We start from the raw sequence: 14198 nt of genomic DNA on the forward strand, positions 1-14198 counted from the left end.
TAATTAAAAAAGATCTATTCACCGCATATTTATTGTAGCATTTCTTAGAAAAGTCAAGATATGGAAGCAACTCAAGTGTCCATCAATAAATATATGGATAAGGAACATGTGGTATCTATCTATCTATATCTACCTACCTACCTACCTACCTGCTACAGTGGAATATGACTCAGCCATAAAAAGAATGAAATCTTGCCATTTGCAACAACATGGATGGACCTAGAGGTTACAATGCAAGGTGAAGTAAGTCAGAGAAAGACACATACCATACAATTTCACTCATATGTGGAATTTAAGAAACAAAGCAAATGAACAACAAAAAAAGGGAAGATAGACAAACGAGAAACCAGACTCTTAAATATGGAGAACAGAGGGCTGTCAGAGGAGAGATGAGGAGGGGAATGGGTAAAACAGGTGAAGAGGGCTAAGAGTAAGCTTATGTTGATGAGCACTGAGAAATGAACAGAATTGTTGAACCACTCTATTGTACACTTGAAATTAATAAGACACCATTAATTATACTGGAATAAAAAAATCAAGTTAAAAAAAGAAGTTGGTGATTTAATATGGTGGAAGAGATTTTATAGTTATAGAGAGAATTAGGAAGGGCTTTAAGCATGATTATGTAAAGATATGATCCTAATAAAAGTTCAATTCAATAATAATTAATTCAATAAACCTCTACTATGTTTCCTGTTATATTACAGGTTAATTATATGAGGCCCTAAGAACCCAAAGTGAATGACATATTGTCTTTGCCCTAGATTGCCTGATCCAAATTCTCACGTTACCACTTACTTATTAGCAGAGTGATAAGGTTCCTCCTAGGTCAGAGATGTCAATCACCATCCGGACTCCCAGGATACAAACCTCATATCTCTATCCTAGCTATACAGGTAGCCCAGAAAAACAACATTCTTCCTGCCAAGCCACTGGTTCCCAAACACCATAGGCCCTAAACCGGTGGCTGCTTATAGTCAGACTAAGGGATATCAATCCAATATCCAGTATGTCAAAAGACCCAGAAAATAATAATTCATGCTCTGATATACTACTGTTCTCAGATTATGAGGATGATGTTGTGATAAAGGAAACACACATTCATTTTAAATCATCGAATTTTTACTCAAAACGACTGGAAAATTAGGCAATCAAATTATAATGTCCGAATGCTATGGAGACCGCACTGAAGTATTCTAGCTAGTGTATCAGTCTGAATATACTGGAGACAATTCAAGTTTTTCATTTCTCTGGTATAGTGCTAAACTGTTCTAACTATAACAAAAAAAATCACATAAAAATATGTTCTTTTCAAATTATTCTTCACTGTGGTGCAAAATTCTAGAAATGATGATGACCCTTAATTTAGAAATTGTGTTAAGATTATAGCTATTAAAAATCTTCCTATGTTGGTTGGGGGAGAACAGCACCAAAGAATGATGTCCCAGTAGCTTTAGGCATTATTTCAGTCAATGACTAGAAGGGGTATTTTTGTCTGACAAATAGAGGTAGACTTTTTTTTAATGTTAAACAAAAACACCCGTATTAAAAGATAAGGTAGGGAATCTGCTCAGTTCAAATGAGTGCCTTTAATGGTTACTGCCACAGTGATCTGGGTTTTGGAACTGTATAAACAACACTGAGACTTTCTAAGATTCACCATTTGTGGCAAACTAAGGCCATGACCTGAGTACATTATGCTGTATCTCTATCTTTAGAGAAGATCATCTTTTTTTTTTTTTAAGATTTTGTTTTTATTTATTTGAGAGAGAGAAAGAGAGAGAGATCACAAGTAGGCAGAGAGTCAGGCAGCGGGGAAGCAAGCTCCCCACCGAGCAGAGAGCCTGATGCGGGGCTCGATACCAGGACCCTGAGATCATGACCTGAGCCAAAGGCAGAGACTTAAGCCACTGAACCACCCAGGCACCCTTAGAGAGGATCATCTTAAGAATAAAAGGTTTATCTATTGATAAAATGTCCCAGAATAGAAAAAAATGATCCAACATAAATTTCACATACCAATGTGAATCATGAAGAGTAATGAGTGATTTGGCAAAAGGGTTACTCTGGAAGATTTCCTAGAGAGAAGGTGACTCGAGTTTCAAGTATGAAGGGCATGTTGAGGCTAATGAAGGAGTATTTACCGGGGGTAAGTGTAGAGTGGGAAAGGAGGTTTAAAAAAAGGAGGGGGGCTTAAATCAATGATTTTCAGCTTCAATACAGTCAATTTCAAAATTTTTATCACAACCCATGCCATGAGATGGGCATACCATGAAATACATTTTCTACTGCAACCCAAGATACAAAATATATGTATGTGTATATAAACAAAACCAAAAACATTACAGAAAATACCCTTAATGCTGTTCCGATATACACTATTGTTCTAGTTCATTTTTATAAAATGCTGGTCATACTCCCCTATGCTGATTCCACAATCTGCAATTATGTCACTATTTACAATTTTTAGAATACTGCCTTTAATGGGTATAAGAATCACCTGAGCTACTTATCTAAAATGTAGATTCCCAGGCTCCACCCCTAGAAATTCAGGATCCATAGGTCTAGGATGAACCCCAGGCATCTGCAATTATAAGGTGATTCTGATATAAGCCATTAATCCACAACTCATGTTTTAAGAACCACTGTCTATTGAGCATATTTTGCTCTGCTCCATAGGTCAACAATATGCTATTTTCAAATTCAAAACTATTGAAAACTTTTTTCTCCATGCACACATATGCGAAGACCTCCCCTACCACACACAAACATTTATGCCTGCATATGCAAAGACTATTTCTAGAGTGCATCATGTAAAATTGGTAACGAACTTATGTTTGAAATCCTAGTTTAGCCTCTAACTAACTGCATGTCCTAAACCACAACCTCTCTGAGCCACCTATAAAAGAAAAGGAACAGTGAGTGAATATATGTGAAGTGCCTAGCATATATTACTGATTCCTTAGAAAAATGTCAAGTGCTATTGTTGTTATTTAGGGACAAAAGATAAACATAATAGTAAACATGATAACATAATAAACATAATAACCATGATCAAAATGTCATAGGACAATGATCCCATTAGCTAAGCTTAATACAGAATATAAGTAATTAAAAAAAAGAATGAAAGTAACCAAGAGAGAGCAAACAGGAACACTTATGTACTATTAGAGAGTACAAATTGGTTCAACTTTTTTGGGAACAATTTACCAATATAAATTTTGAAAACACCTATTTTTGACCCAGTAATTCTACCTTATCTTGCCAATTAGAGAAGTACATGAAAATTTTTGTATAACAGCGTTCTCTCCACTATTATTTGTAAACAAAAAAAAAAAAAAAACCCCAAAACAACCTAAATATCTTCCAACAGGAGACAGACATCCATATGACAAAATATTATGAAGCTGTTCAAAGAAGTAGAGCTATTTAGATCTATCTATGCTGTTAAAAAAGATATTCAAAAGCACTATTAATTCACCAACAATTTCAACACAGAATTCCCATATAAGCCAGAAGTTCTACTTCTGAGTATATACCTAAAAGAAGAAAAAACAGTTTTTCAAACAAAAACTTGTACATGACTGTTCAAAGTAGCACTATTCACAATAGCAAAAAGATACACCCCAAAGGTCTATCGACTGATGGATGAATAAAATGTGGAATATGGAATATTACTCAGCCATAAAAAGAATGATGTACTGATACATGCTATAATATGGATAAATGTTGAAAACATGATGCTAAGTGAAAGAAGCCAGACATGAAAGGACACATATTCTATGATTCCATTTATACAACATTTCTAGAATAGGCAAGTCCACAGGGCAGATTAGTGGTTGCCAGGACATGGGGAGAGGGGAAATGGGGAGTGATTACTTATTGTGTATATGGTTTCCTTTTGGGGGGACAAAATATTCTAGAACTAGGTAGTGGTGATGGCTGCAGAACACTGTGAATGCCCTAAATGTCACTATTGTTTTACGTTATATGTGGTTTTTTTTTTTTTTTCCATTAGCAAAAATCTGTTTTTATCCTCTACAGGGAACATTCTTTCCCCTTCTTATTCTCCTCTGACAGTTCTCTAGTCCATTCTGTTTCTTCTTCTTTTTTTTTTTTTAATTTTTATTTCTATTCAGCGTTAACAGTATTCATTGGTTTTGCACCACAGCCAGTGCTCCATGCAATACGTGCCCTCTCCAATACCCACCACCTGGTTCCCCCAACCTCCCACCCCCCTGCCCCTTCAAAACCCTGAGATTGTTTTTCAGAGTCCATAGTCTCTCATGGTTCACCTCCCCTTCCAATTTCCCCCAACTCCCTTCTCCTCTCTAACTCCCCTTGTCCTCCATGCTATTTGTTATGCTCCACAAATAAGTGAAACCATATGATAATTGACTCTCTCTGCTTGACTTAATTCACTCAGCATAATCTCCTCCAGTCCCATCCATGTATTTTTTTTATTTCATTTTATTTTATTTATTTTTGGTTAAAGGTTTTATTTATTTATTCATTTGACAGGGAGAGAGAGAGAGAGAAAGAGAGGACACAAGCAGCATGACCCTGGGATCATGATCTGAGCCGAAGGCAGATACTTAACTGACTGAGCCACCCAAGTGCACAAAATAAATGTATTTTAGCACAAAATAAAAATAAAGGAATAAAAATATTAACTTCAAAAAACAAGTGTAAAACCAGTTTCTCCAGTCTGACTCCTGAAGCAACTACCTTTTTTTTTTTTTTTAAGATTTTATTTATTTTTTTGACAGAGAGAGAAAGAGAGCACAAACGGGGGGAATGGCAGGCAGAGGGAGAGGGAGAAGTAGGCGCCACACTGAGCCAGAGCCTGATCCCAGGATCCTGTGATCATGACCTGAGCTGAAGGCAGATGCTTAACCGACTGAGCCACCCAGGTGCCCCTTAAGCAACTATTCTTAATTATTCCTTTGTATTTCTCCAAGATTTAGTCTATACTTAGACAAGCATAACTGTGGGCATATGTGTATATTTGCGTGTTCACCTGTATATATGGATAACCTTCCCCAAAATGTTTTTGTTTTTAAGATTTTATTTATTTTTGAAAGAGAGGAGGAACACAAGCAGGGAGGAGAGGCAGAGAGAGAAGCAGACTCCCTGCTGAGCAGGGAGCCAATGTGGAGCTCCATCCCAGGACCCTGGGAGCATGACCTGAGCCAAAGGCAGAGGCTTAACTGAGCCACCCAGGCATCTCCCAATCGCCCCCCCCCAAATGTTTCAATAACTATTTTGAAAAAGTCCAAGTGGAGCCAAAGCATAATTCTAGGATGGTTAGTCGCAGTCATCAATGCCTATCATGATGGAGCATTACTCAAATTTCTGAAACCACTGATTCTAATTTCCCAAAATTACTAATGCACTTCTCCGTATTATGGAATATACTTATGAGATACTTGTTAACATTACATTAAAATTGTTCATGTAGTAGTAATTAAACTCTGTGTTAGCAGGAACATAATAACCAAATTAACAAGTGGGACATGAAAGTTGCCCCAAGACTGTGTGGACTCACTCAACATTCCCTACGCGGTGGCAAGCACCACACACTATACATCTACTCCAAGGGTTCTATTCTTTCAATTATATGAAACAATAGTTATTGATGGTTAATGAGTTACACAGGCAGAAATTTCTTCAGATCCTAAAAGGCCTCACAGTCTCTAGGGTCCATATACTAAAGTCTCCTAAAGTGATTTGTTAGAGTTAAAAGGTCCCTTAAGAATTTCAGTACTTGGAAATGATAGGCACAAAAGAATATCCAGCTCTCTATAGGATCCTCTGTATGAGGCCTACAAAAGGATCATTAAAGCAAATACTGTATTCTTTCCAGACACCAAAATGAACTTGTTGTATCCTACAGGGATCCAGAGGCTTACTTTAACTATTATACCTAATTTTTACAACCTGCAGGTATAACCAATTTTTCTCACCCACTGTTGTTCTTAGTACATTTAGGTTTGTGTCACCATTTTAATTTTTCGGGGAAAATATGGTCGAGGAGTACAGGGGACCTAAGTAAGGAAAGCCAAACAACTATAACATATTACAACCTGACTTCAGCTATAACCTGGTCTTCCAATTTTTTTGATCATGCATCTCTAGTAATAAAATATTTTCAAGCCCACATCCCCAAATATGATATCAACTTATATTTATGTCCATGCTAATACATTATGTACATTATAAAAATATATGGACATTTTAAAATTAAAAAGATGAGATAAGGGCGCCTGGGTGGCTCAGTGGGTTAAAGCCTCTGCCTTCAGCTCAGGTCATGATCCCAGGGTCCTGGGATCGAGCCCCACATCAGGCTCTCTGCTCCGCAGGGAGCCTGCTTCCTCCCCTCTCTCTCTGCCTACTTGTGATCTCTCTCTGTCAAATAAATAAATAAAATCTTAAAAAAAAAAAGATGAGATAAAAAACTACTTTCCCAACATTAAAAATTTTATTTATTAATGATAAGAAATCCTTTTGTTCTTATTAAAACTTACCTTAACAATAAACTTCTAGTGAAAGAGATAGGCATTTTTTTGGTAAAAATTCTTAACACTCTGCCATATACCAAGAGGTAGGTATTATTCCCACTTTATTATGATAAAACTAAATTTTGAGAGTTTTTTTAAAGATTTTATTTATTTGTCAGAGAGAGAACACAAGCAGGGGGAGCAGCAGGAAGAACAGGCAGAGGGAGAAGCAGGCCTCCCGCTGAGCAAGGAGCCAGATGCAGGACTCAATCCCATGGGATCATGACCATGAGCTGAAGGCAACTGCTTAACCGACTGAGCCACCCAGGCAACCCTAAACTTTGAGAGGTTATATAACCTGACAAGTGGCGGAGCTATAACGTGGCAGAGCTGGGATGCAACCCCCTATCTAACTCTAAAACCAGTGCTCTTAACCAATATATTATGGGAATGAAAGCAATCAAAGAAAACAAATTTATATTCAGTATAAGTCAAAGACAGACTAAATCCTTCTGACCAATCAGCTCATCTGACTCTTGTTAATGTAATCAATTACAATCTCTGTATCACCTTGGGTTAAGTCACTTAATTTATTTTAATTTAATTTCCCAATATGTAAAATGAGGAACTTGGACTAGGTGATCTTTAATGTGCTTTCTAACATTAAAATTCCATGACTCAAGGAAGAGCACAGAGGATTTTTGGAGTAATGAAAGACACTATAATGGTAAATACATGTCATTACAGATTTGTCCACACCCACAGGGTGTACAACACCAAGAGTAAACCGTAATGTAAAGTATGGATTTTGGATAACAGTGATGTGTTATAACGGTGCCACTCTGGTGGGGAATGTTGGCAATGGGGGAGACTGTCCACGTGCAATGATAAGGGATATATATGGGAAATCTGCCCAATGTTGCTGTGAACTTAAAACTGTTCTAAAAGAAAAGTGCATTAAAAAAAATTCTAGGACTCAAATACAAGAACAAATGATGCAAACATCTTTTAAGCAGAATAACCAGACCTTTGCTGATCTCCACATTAGGCAGGCTAAAGATGTCAAGGTCCATCACCCCTCCTTTTGTCTCTTCTGAGAGGTCCAAGAGGACCAGTCTGTCTGCAATGCCCTGTATAGTACAAGAAGAAGAAGAACATACAGCATTATGCAAACACAGCCAGTTCTCGGTTTAAATTTATTCAGAAGTGAAGCTAAAGGAAAATGCACAGGACTTATGGAGGAAAAGTAACACAACAGCAATAAAAGGACATGCAAGCAAGAAACTACCATGAATTTGAGCAATGTGATCCTTTACACTTGACTGAAAATTGGGACCTAGCAGGACTTAACTCAGAAGTCGCAGGACTTAACTCAGAAGTCGCAGACTGCAGATTTCCTTTGATGGGACAATGAGTAATAAGGATGAGTTGGTGGACTCAATACACTTGCTGTTGTTCTTGAGCTTATGTTTTCAATTTAATGTCAAAATTTCATTATATGAATGTTATATATGTCATTCTGTATATATGTCATAATGTCATTCTGAAAGTACTTAAGAGTAATTTTTGCTCTGTTTTAGTGTCTCATTGTCAATACCAATGCCAAGTTTCTTTTAAAAAAAGGATTATGGGGCACCTGGGTGGCGTCTGCCTTCGGCCCAGGTCATGATCCCAGGGTCCTGGGAGAGAGCCTGTTTCTCCCTCCTCCTCTGTTCCTGTGCCTCCCCCTGTTTATGCACTTTCTCTCTCTCGCTCCTGTTCTCTCTTGCTACTGCTCTCTCTCTCGCTCATGCTCTCTCTCTAAATAGATCCTTAAAAAAAAAATAAAATAAGGATAGTAGCCACAAATCTAAAATAAAATGCTATTATCATGGAGAACCCTCCTCAGAGATCTCATGGAAAACACTCCGCATACCTGTAGATGGCTCCGAGTGCCCCGGTAGGCTAACAGTAAATAACGGCACAGAAACTCCTCCGAGTCAAATTACCTTTGTGGAAGGTCTTTTTCTAAAGTGCTAAGCAGTGTAAGGATCTTTCCTATATTAGAGTGCAGAGGCAAGAGTACCCAGAGGTCTACCAGACCATCAGGTAGAAAGTACAAAAGAAAACAACCCAGCTACACTATTTATTAGCTCTGTGATGCTCGGCAAGTTACTGAACTTGGCCTTACTTCATGAGGATTAATATGTGACCCAGAGCTGGCAATTTTACCTATTAATTTTATTTTTTATTTATTTTTTTTAAAGATTTTATTTATTTATTTGACAGAGACAGATCACAAGTAGGCAGAGAGGCAGGCAGAGAGAGAGAGGAGGAAGCAGGCTCCCTGCTGAGCAGAGAGCCCGATGCGGGACTTGATCCCAGGACCCTGAGATCATGACCTGAGCCGAAGGCAGCGGCTTAACCCACTGAGCCACCCAGGCGCCCTACCTATTAATTTTATTACTGTCAACTATGCTCCAAAGAAAAATGAAAAGAAAATGATGAGTTACCATTTTTATTTATGAGACACACACAGATCCAAAAGTTAAACAGCAGTAGTGTGGGAAAATGGGTATCCTTACACACTGTGGGTATGACAATAAACTGGTACAATTGATATGGGGGATAATTTCACAAGTTCTATCAAAATTTCAAAGCACAGTAATTCCTTTAATCCACTTATCTCACTTATAGAAATTATCTACAAGTTTATTAGTAAATGTGTAGCGTGATGCATATAAAGAAATTCAAAAGACTAGAAATGTCTGTCTGTAAGGACAACAGCAATAATGTGGAAGTATAACATAACGGTTTAGAGCAGAACCTCCCAAGGTTTAAGTGATCACCACTTAATAGATCAGGACAACACATGGAACACCAGGGATTGTGTTAAAATGCAGGTTTGCTTCCATAGGTCTGGGGTAGGGCCTTAGATAACACAATTCTAATAAGATCTCAGATATTGCTTGTGCTTCCGGTCTAAAAGCCACACACTGATCAGTAAAGATCTAGAATACAGGCTCTGTAAACAGGCTGCCTCACTTCAAATCCTTCCTCCATTTATTAACTGTGACTTTAGGCGAGTTGCATAACCTCCCTCTGCCTTGATTTCTTCATTTGTAAAATGCCAGTAATGACAGTACCTAACATACAGCGTTAGGTAAAGTTTAGTAAAAATTAGTAAGTGTTTCACTGAGTGCCTAGCACCTAGTAAGCATTCAGCAAAGGTTAGTTCCTACTGCTACCTGCACCACTACTATGGACACCATTATGACTACTACTGTATCATAATACTTGATAGGTTGTATCTTGCATCAAAATATCAATGTTCACAAGACACATGGAAAAATTTCCATTTAGAATGTTTACAGACAAAAGAATACTGATAGTGAGACTCTTCCAACAGTTAAAGAAACATGATTTTAAGGGGCCTTCTGGTACTTAACCAAAACCCAACAAAATTGATAAAACTCAGTACTGTTAGGGATGTAAAAAATCAGACTGATGATCATACTATTATTAGCAGCATGGATTAGTTCTGATTTCCTGAAGCACTATCTAGAAATATGTAATAAGTACTATAAAGGCCATTCATGCCCTCTGATTGACCAGTGCTGTTTTTTAGTGTATGTGTGTGTGTGTGTGTGTGTTTTAAGGTTTTATTTATTTATTTGGCAGAGAGAGACACAGTGAGAGAGGAAACACAAGAAAGGGAATGGGAGAGGGAGAAGCAGACTTTCTGCTGAGCAAGGAGCCAGATGTGGGGCTTGATCCCCATGACCTGAGCTGAAGGCAGATGCTTAACGACTGAGCCACCCAGGTGCCCTGTTTTGTTTTTAAAGATTTTCTTTATTGGGGCACCTGGATGGCCCAGTGGTTTAAGACTCTGCCTTTGGCTCAGGTCATGGTCTCAGGGTCCTGGGATCAAGCCCCACATCCGGCTGTCTGCTCAGCGGGGAGCCTGCTTCCCCCTTTCTCTCTGCCTACCTCTCTGCCTACTTGTGATCTCTCTCTTGCTCGCTCTCTGTCAAATAAATAAATAAATAAAACTATTTTTTAAAAAAGATTTTATTTATTTATTTGACAGAGATTGCAAGTAGACAGAGAGGCAGGCAGAGAGAGGGGAAGGGAAGCAGGCTCCCCGCTAAGCAGAGAGCCTGATGTGGGGCTCGATCCCAGGACCATGGGATCATGACCTGAGCCAAAGTCAGAGGCTTTAACCCACGGAGCCACATAGGTGCCCCAATAAATAAAATATTTAAAAAAATAAGATTTTCTTTATTTATTAGAGAAAGAGAGAGCACAAGCAGAGGGAGTGGCAGGTAGAGGGAGAAACAGGCTCTACGTAGAGCAGGAAGCCTGATATGGGGCTCTATCCCAGGACCCTGAGATTATGACCTGAGCCAAAGGCAGATGTTCAACTGACGGAGCCACCCAGGCATCCCCAAACACACTAGTACCGTTTTTGAGATTATGTACAACTAAAAGAAAATTCAGAGGAGAAAATAAGCAACTTTTAAAGGAATGTTTATGGAAGCATTCTGTTTAGTAACAAAGGAACTGAAAACAGTTCAAACTCCAATTAAGTGGAACTAATATATTTACATGGAGAGGGGAGGAAAGGAAACAAAGTCAAAAGTTAGCGTATGTTGGGGTGCCTGGGTGGCTCAGTCGGTTAAACCTCTGCTTTAGGATCAGGTCATGATCCCCAGGTTCTGGGATCGAGCCCTGCATTGGGCTTCCGTGTTCTGCGGGGAGTCTGCTTTCCCCTCTGCTCCTCCCCTTGCTCCTGCTCTCTCTCATTCTCATATTCAGGCCCTCTCTCTCTCTCATGAAATAAAATCTTTTTTTTTTTTTTTTTTTACAGTTTTAGCTTACATTAGATCTTTATTTATTTATTTTTTTTAATAATTTTTTTATTTTTTATAAACATATATTTTTATCCCCAGGGGTACAGGTCTGTGAATCACCAGGTTTACACACTTCACAGCACTCACCAAATCATATGCCCTCCCCAATGTCCATAATCCCAACCCCTTCTCCCAAACCCCCTCCCCTCGGCAACCCTCAGTTTGTTTTGTGAGATTAAGAGTCACTTATGGTTTCTCTCCCTCCCAATCCCATCTTGTTTCATTTATTCTTCTTCTACCCACTTAAGCCTCCATGTTGCATCACCACTTCCTCATATCAGGGAGATCATATGATAGTTGTCTTTCTCTGCTTGACTTATTTCGCTAAGCATGATACGCTCTAGTTCCATCCATGTTGTTGCAAATGGCAAGATTTCATTTCTTTTGATGGCTGCATAGTATTCCATTGTGTATATATGCCACATCTTCTTGATCCATTCATCTGTTGATGGGCATCTAGGTTCTTTCCATAGTTTGGCTATTGTGGACATTGCTGCTATAAACATTCGGGTGCATGTGCCCCTTTGGATCACTACATTTGTATCTTTAGGGTAAATACCCAATAGTGCAATTGCTGGGTCATAGGGCAGTTCTATTTTCAACATTTTGAGGAACCTCCATGCTGTTTTCCAGAGTGGCTGCACCAGCTTGCATTCCCACCAACAGTGTAGGAGGGTTCCCCTTTCTCCGCATCCTCGCCAGCATCTGTCATTCCCTGACTTGTTGATTTTAGCCATTCTGACTGGTGTGAGGTGATATCTCATTGTGGTTTTGATTTGTATTTCCCTGATGCCGAGTGATATGGAGCACTTTTTCATGTGTCTGTTCGCCATCTGGATGTCTTCTTTGCAGAAATGTCTGTTCATGTCCTCTGCCCATTTCTTGATTGGATTATTTGTTCTTTGGGTGTTGAGTTTGCTAAGTTCTTTATAGATTCTGGACACTAGTCCTTTATCTGATATGTCGTTTGCAAATATCTTCTCCCATTCTGTCAGTTGTCTTTTGATTTTGTTAACTGTTTCCTTTGCTGTGCAAAAGCTTTTGATCTTGATGAAATCCCAATAGTTCATTTTTTCCCTTGCTTCCCTTGCCTTTTGCGTTGTTCCTAGGAAGATGTTGCTGCGGCAGAGGTCGAAGAGGTTGCTGCCCGTGTTCTCCTCAAGGATTTTGATGGATTCCTTTCGTACATTGAGGTCCTTCATCCATTTTGAGTCTATTTTTGTGTGTGGTGTAAGGAAATGGTCCAATTTCATTTTTCTGCATGTGGCTGTCCAATTTTCCCATCACCATTTATTGAAAAGGCTGTCTTTTTTCCATTCGACATTCTTTCCTGCTTTGTCGAAGATTAGTTGACCATAGATTTGAGGGTCTATTTCTGGGCTCTCTATTCTGTTCCATTGATCTATGTGTCTGTTTTTGTGCCAGTACCATGCTGTCTTGATGATGACAGCTTTGTAATAGAGCCTGAAGTCCGGAATTGTGATGCCACCAACGTTGGCTTTCTTTTTCAATATCCCTTTGGCTATTCGAGGTCTTTTCTGGTTCCATATAAATTTTAGCATTATTTGTTCCATTTCTTTGAAAAAGATGGATGGTACTTTGATAGGAATTGCATTAAATGTGTAAATTGCTTTAGGTAGCATAGACATTTTCACAATATTTATTCTTCCAATCCAGGAGCATGGCACATTTTTCCATTCCTTTGTGTCTTCCTCAATTTCTTTCATGAGTACTTTATAGTTTTCTGAGTATAGATTCTGTGTCTCTTTGGTTAGGTTTATTCCTAGGTATCTTATGGTTTTGGATGCAATTGTAAATGGGATTGACTCCTTAATATCTCTTTCTTCTGTCTTGCTGTTGGTGTAGAGAAATGCAACTGATTTCTGTGCATTGATTTTATATCCTGACACTTTACTGAATTCCTGTATAAGTTCTAGCAGTTTTGGAGTGGAGTCTTTTGGGTTTTCCACATATAGTATCATATCATCTGCGAAGAGTGATAATTTGATTTCTTCTTTGCCAATTTGGATGCCTTTAATTTCCTTTTGTTGTCTGATTGCTGAGGCTAGGACCTCTAGTACGATGTTGAATAGCAGTGGTGATAATGGACATCCCTGCCGTGTTCCTGACCTTAGCGGAAAAGCTTTCAGTTTTTCTCCATTGAGAATGATATTTGCGGTGGGTTTTTCATAGATGGCTTTGATGATATTGAGGTATGCGCCCTCTATCCCTACACTTTGAAGAGTTTTGATCAGGAAGGGATGTTGTACTTTGTCAAATGCTTTTTCAGCATCTATTGAGAGTATCATATGGTTCTTGTTCTTTCTTTTATTGATGTGTTGTATCACATTGACTGATTTGCGGATGTTGAACCAACCTTGCAGCCCTGGAATAAATCCCACTTGGTCGTGGTGAATAATCCTTTTAATGTACTGTTGAATCCTATTGGCTAGTATTTTGTTGAGTATTTTCGCATCTGTGTTCATCAAGGATATCGGTCTATAGCTCTCTTTTTTGGTGGGATCCTTGTCTGGTTTTGGGATCAAGGTGATGCTGGCCTCATAAAATGAGTTTGGAAGTTTTCCTTCCATTTCTATTTTTTGGAACAGTTTCAGGAGAATAGGAATTAGTTCTTCTTTAAATGTTTGGTAGAATTCCCCCGGGAAGCCGTCTGGCCCTGGGCTTTTGTTTGGAGATTTTTAATGACTGTTTCAATCTCCTTACTGGTTATGGGTCTGTTCAGGCTTTCTATTTCTTCCTGGCTCAGTTGTGGTAGTTTATATGTTTCTAGGAATGCATCCATTTC

General features: G+C 38.6%; 1 protein-coding gene across 7 annotated transcripts in view; it reads right to left on the reverse strand.

The window, feature by feature from the left end:
* The window catches only part of UEVLD (UEV and lactate/malate dehyrogenase domains), a 60381-nt gene that overhangs the window by 17726 nt on the left and 28457 nt on the right, over nt 1-14198 (reverse strand). For all 7 annotated transcript variants that reach the window (XR_009345477.1, XR_009345484.1, XM_059137885.1 and 4 more), the window contains one exon: nt 7528-7630. Coding sequence is in view for 5 of the 7 variants with exons in the window: in XM_059137885.1 (XP_058993868.1) it covers nt 7528-7630 (103 nt within the window). In the remaining 2 variants the exon portion in view is untranslated. The remainder of the gene's footprint in view (nt 1-7527; nt 7631-14198) is intronic.

Source organism: Mustela lutreola, chromosome 1 (genome assembly GCF_030435805.1).
Source record: "Mustela lutreola isolate mMusLut2 chromosome 1, mMusLut2.pri, whole genome shotgun sequence".
Classification (NCBI taxonomy): domain Eukaryota; kingdom Metazoa; phylum Chordata; class Mammalia; order Carnivora; family Mustelidae; genus Mustela; species Mustela lutreola.